This window comes from Condylura cristata, unplaced genomic scaffold (assembly GCF_000260355.1).
Source record: "Condylura cristata isolate star-nosed mole 26May11 unplaced genomic scaffold, ConCri1.0 scaffold00042, whole genome shotgun sequence".
Taxonomy (NCBI): domain Eukaryota; kingdom Metazoa; phylum Chordata; class Mammalia; order Eulipotyphla; family Talpidae; genus Condylura; species Condylura cristata.
Window position 1 is genome coordinate 3502021 of NW_004567143.1, and position 5024 is coordinate 3507044.

The following is a 5024-nucleotide window of genomic DNA, read 5'->3' on the forward strand; positions in this document are numbered from 1 at the left end:
GGGCTTCTGTTGTGTTCCTTACGCATCACATGTCTCGTGCTCTGCCCAGCATTTTATTGACATGACCCTTATTCCTGCGACAGCCCCTTAGGACAGACAGCTGCTGTCCCGTCCCCCATGGCGCGGGCACAGAAGGCCAGGCACTCACCAGCTCACGCGCGGGGCTCTCCCTGTGCCCCCTGAGCGTCGTGTTGGGGGCCTCCTGCTGGCCGTGTCTCCACATCTTTGGGTGTCCTGGGAGCTCGCCTGTTTAATTTTTCTTTTAAGATCTATATTTATGCTTACAAGAACTGGGGTACAGTACGGTCAGAGATGTGGGGGGCAGAACAGGCGGATCCACTGAAATACACTGCTGAGGGAAGCAGCGGCGGTCAGGAGAGGTCTGCTGCCCCCTCATGGCTGGGATTGGACTCGCGCTGCAGTGGCTGGGGACAGCTTCACAGTGCTGCGCTTAACCCCTGCGCCACCAGGGAGGCCCTCTGCTTGAATTTTTTGGAGACTTCTGCTTGCCACTTACTGAGTTGATCTCATGACCCACAGGGAGTAGGTCACCGACCTCAATTTGAAAGCCATCATGGAGAGATGACCGTGGTCACATAGGTTGCTTTTCCTTGCTTTAGAATGCAAGTGCTCGGGACTAAGCACAGCCAGGCACCGAGCATGACTGTCACCTGGTCGCCAAAGCAGCAAGCCCAAGCAGACCGAAGTCCCGCCCTGCAGTCAGGCCCGTTGGTGTGGACGGGCTGGTCTGCAGCACCTGTCCAGCAGGAGGTGACCGGCATGCCTGCAGGTTTGCGTGTTTTCTGAGGCAATTTATGCCACTGGTGCTGGTGATATCCTTCTTGAAAATTCCACAGTAAAGCGGGCGACATCGGCATGCCGACTGGTCTGAACAGACACTCGCAAGGCTTTGAGTGCCGGAACGCGGATGGTTACAATTTAAAGAGTCCCCGTGACTTCTGGGTGCCAGGTCTGTGCGTGCACATTGCCTCCCGGGCAGACACGGAGAGTCCACGCGTTGGCACGACGGTACATGAAACGCTTCGCGTCGCAGAACCGTGGGTGCGCTTGGGAGACGACGCTGGACCAGTGTCCGTGGCGTCGCCGGGGGCCCTGTCGTCAGCTTGGCTGGCCGAAGGCGTCAGCCAGCACGTGCGCCTGTGCTGGCCCGCCGCGGCGCCTGTCCTGAGGTGTCTGCACCCGGCCGCTTGGGGGTCCCTCACTGCCGGCTTAGTTCCGGCGGCGTGACGGGTGGGCAGTTCTTTGCCCCAGGAGTGAAGTTCTTCCGCGGAAGATGCTGCGCTGCTCTGCTCTGCACCTTTCCGGCTCAGGTCTCCCAGGAGCACCGTTCCCCGGGGGCACCTGGAGTCCGCGGCCGGCTGCAAGCGCGAGCCTGCCAGTGATTTCAGAGCTGCGGCTCCGGGAACGTTACCCGCAGAGGGCTGGGCCTGGCCTGTTTCTTCTGAAGCTGTCGGTTCCCCGGTGTTTATGACTTGCTCCGTGTGTCTGTCAAGTTTTAGGTGCAGTGTAAGTGCTGCGTCCCCGACTCACAGCCCGTTTTTCTGTGCCGTTCTGTGACGTGAAAGGAACCAACCACACTCGAGGCCCCTTCTCCAGCGCCGAGAGCCGAGTGGGATTTCGGTTTGAAGTGTCCTTAGAGATTCGGGTGCACCCCATGTTTGGAGTCAGGAATTTCCCGGCGTTTCTGGGGCACCTGCAGTGGCCTGTGCCGGGGGTTCAGCTGTGGATCAGGCCCTGCTGTCCTCTGGCCTGGGGCTCGCACCCCGCAGCGGCTCCGCCAGGAGCTCCGTCCACGGAGAGCGGCGTTTGCGGGTGTGGGGTTGGGGCCAGGCCTGTCCACCTTGATACAAGCAAGTGACGTAACAGTAAACCCACTTCTTAAACTGTCCATTATGCAGACGAGGGTGAGGGGCGAGATGGCCCGACCTTGAGCCAGGGGAAATACGCAGCTGGTGCAGCTGGGAGCCTGCTCGGGTGCGGCTGTCTGCTGCCGCTGTTTTGTCCTGAGAGACTTTTTTTTTTTCCTAAAGATTTATTTATTTGTGCATACAGAACTGGGGTACAGGCCAGAGATGCGGAGCGTGAGAGGCTTCACCAGAGACAGAGCGGGGAGCAGAACAGGCAGATTGACGAACACACTGCTGAGGGGAGCAGCGGGCGGGTCAGGAGAGGTCTGCGTGCCATGTGGTCACCCCCGGGGCCAGCGGGAATTGAACTCATGCGGAAGCGGCTTTAGCGTCTCGATGCTGCGCTTTAACCCGCTGCGCCACCAGGGAGGGCCCTGATTGACTTTTTAAAGATAGAGTGTTTTCAAACATTATATAGCAGTTGTAGGTTCACTACAAAATCTAGAGCCAAGCAGAGCCGTCCCTGACACCCCTAGGCCCCCCCCCAGAACAGCAGGGAGCCGCACTGGCACCCCAGGGGCCAGGGGTCTTTTCGCTGGACCGTAATTTCGCCTTTCCAGGGTGTCGTCTGCGTGAGGCCTGCAGAATGTGGACGCGTCATGCCGGCCGCTTCCACTGAATCATCAAAGATGTAAGCACAGTACCGCAGGCTTGACCAGCCCCCAGAGTTACCTGTCGGCACGCTAAGGTGTCTAGACCTGAGCTCTGCTGAGGGGTGACGGGCGTGACGCCGACGCAGTGACCGTGAGGGCGACCCCTGGGCACGGGCCGGTCCCTTCGTGACCGTCCCAGGAGCCGCCGAGACTGCCGTGGGCTTGCTTCACCCCGATGCTCCCGTCGGAGGCCAGTCAGGGTCGGCAGAAGCAAGAGGTGGTGTTTCCCTCCACGTTTAGAGTCCCCGCAGTCTGCCCGCACCCACCCCGCCAGCCTGTCTGGGGGCAGTGGGGGAGTGGTGGTCCGCTGTGGCAGGCAGCAGGAAAGCGGCTGGCCCTGAGAGGCCTCGCGCCCGGGGGCTGGCCGGCACCCGGCTGGGGCCCTCGGGAGGCAAAGGGAGGAGCCCTCAGTCCGAAGGGGCTGTTTGGGGTCTTTGACGCGGGGTGGTCAGGCGCCTGGCTCCAGGGTGCCAGTTTCTAGGGCGCCAGCTCACAGCACAGGGCCTCCCTCCTCCCTCCTGGGTCCTCCCCGCAGCCCTCCAAGCCAGCCGCCCTGCGCCTGGCAGCGCCCTCCGACCCCACCCCACCCCCGTTTTAGTGCTGCTGCCTTTTTCTTGGGGTGGGGAGAAACGCCTGTACCCTCATGCTGCGCTTGCACCCCTCGCTCCCCGGAGCCCCTCGGCCTGCCTTGAGCCAGCCGTCACGTCACCACTCTGAGGCTGTCCGGTGCGCTTGAGCTCCACGCGGGCGGGGTGTCACTCGTGGCACCGCCGAGGGTGGGCACTGAGTGCCAGTCTCTGCAGCCACCACACTTGAGTCAGGACTTGCGGCTTTACCGCCCGTTTGGGGGCTGGTGCCGGTGGGGGCCGGGCTGCGCTGCGGGCTGGGGCCAGAGGTGACGCCCAGCTGCCCCTTCCCGAGTCCCCTTGCCGGTGCACGCTGCGTGTTTTGTTGACCCCAGCAAAGGCCGTTTCTGGACAGCGCGGGAATATTTTGAGCCCGTGTTTTGCTTTTCCCTTTCTGCCTTTTTCGGAGCAGTGAGCCTGCCCGAAGCAGCTGCCGGTACTTTTAGAACACTTGGCTCTCGTTACAGCTCAGGCTTGAGCTACCGGCGCGCTTGAGCCTTGGCGTCGGCCGGGCATCCGCTGGCCGCGCCGGGCCCGGCTGGACGGAAGCGAGGCTCGCGCCGAGGCCGTGGCAGGGCCTGGGTGGGCTTGGCGGGACTCTGCCCGACTCGGACACTGGCAGCCCTCCCTGCCCCGGGGTCGCGGACCCTCACCCCGCCTGCCCTGAACTTAGGGCTTAGCTTTGGGGGGAGGTGGCCCCGGGGTCCTCCTCACAGGCTCCGGTCGCGAGGGGCACCCCTGCGCCCACCTCTGCCAGTGGCCGCCGTCTTGCCCGCCCGCCCTTCCTGGTGCGCCGGAGCCTGCTCACCCCGGGCGTGGCCGGCCGCCTGGCTCCGGCTCAAAGTCCTCCCCACGCCCAGCACCCACGCGCTCTGGCGACGCAGCCTCTATGTGTACGGCGGCGCCTCGTCCTCCGGCCCCCCGCGCCCCAGCCCCACTCCCACCTCGCGCACAGTGAGCTCAGCGAGACTCTGCCCCGGCGGGAGCCAGTGCTGGGGCCACGTGGTGGCAGTGCCCGCCGCACCCGGCAAGCCAGGCCTCCGGCCAGCGCTGGCTGCGGCTCCGCTCCTGCAGCTGCTGAGGCCCCTCGGCCCCTCCTTCCTGTGGCACCCCCTCCGCAGCACTGCGCCCCCCCACCCTGCCGCCCGCAGGCCCATGGCCTGGGGCGGAGCCGGCAGGGGCCTGGTGCCCTGGTCGCTGTGTCGCTCGCAGCTGTGAGTGACGTTGTCTGGAAGCTTAGGGGACCAGCTTGGGAGCAGGGGGCGCGCGCCCCTCCCCCAGGCGCGCCCTGGGTGCTGAGGGTGCCGCCAGCAGGAGAGCGCCCGGGCCGCAGGGCTTTCTGTGTCAAGCTGCATCCGTGGGGTGGAGCTTCTACTTTTTTTTGTTTTTTAAAGACAGAACTGGGTACAGGCCAGAGGCTCAGGGGCGAGAGACTAAGCCAGAGACAGAGCGGGAGCAGAACAGGCCGACCGCCGCAGCACACTGCTGAGGGGTCAGGAGAGCCCCTGAGGGTCACTCCGGCTGCAACCGGAGCTGCTGCTGCAGCCAGCCAGCTTCCTAGCGCCGCCTCTAACCTGTTGCTCCACGGGGCGGCGGGCGGGGCGGGCCGGGGCAGGCAGGGCCGGCCTCGCCTCTTGGGACACGTCACAGGCGCCTCCGTGTTCGTGAGCCTCCCACGTGCTTGTCTTCCCTGCGCCTGCTGGGACGGGTGTTGGTGCACAACCAGTCCTGGGGGACGCGAGAAGAGGCTCCCTGGACGCTCGGCAGGCTGCGGCGCTCCTTGCCAAGTTCCTTGCCCCTCAGTTCCTGGTTCCCAG

At 64.4% G+C, this 5024-nt stretch overlaps 1 protein-coding gene across 1 annotated transcript in view; it reads left to right on the top strand.

The window, feature by feature from the left end:
• Positions 1-876: 876 nt before the first annotated feature.
• Positions 877-5024, top strand: part of CUL1 (cullin 1) — a 26685-nt gene continuing 22537 nt past the window's right edge. The window contains exons 1-3 of the mRNA XM_004694348.2: positions 877-1152; positions 2489-2559; positions 4068-4161. Coding sequence (XP_004694405.1) covers positions 877-1152; positions 2489-2559; positions 4068-4161 — 441 coding nt within the window. The remainder of the gene's footprint in view (positions 1153-2488; positions 2560-4067; positions 4162-5024) is intronic.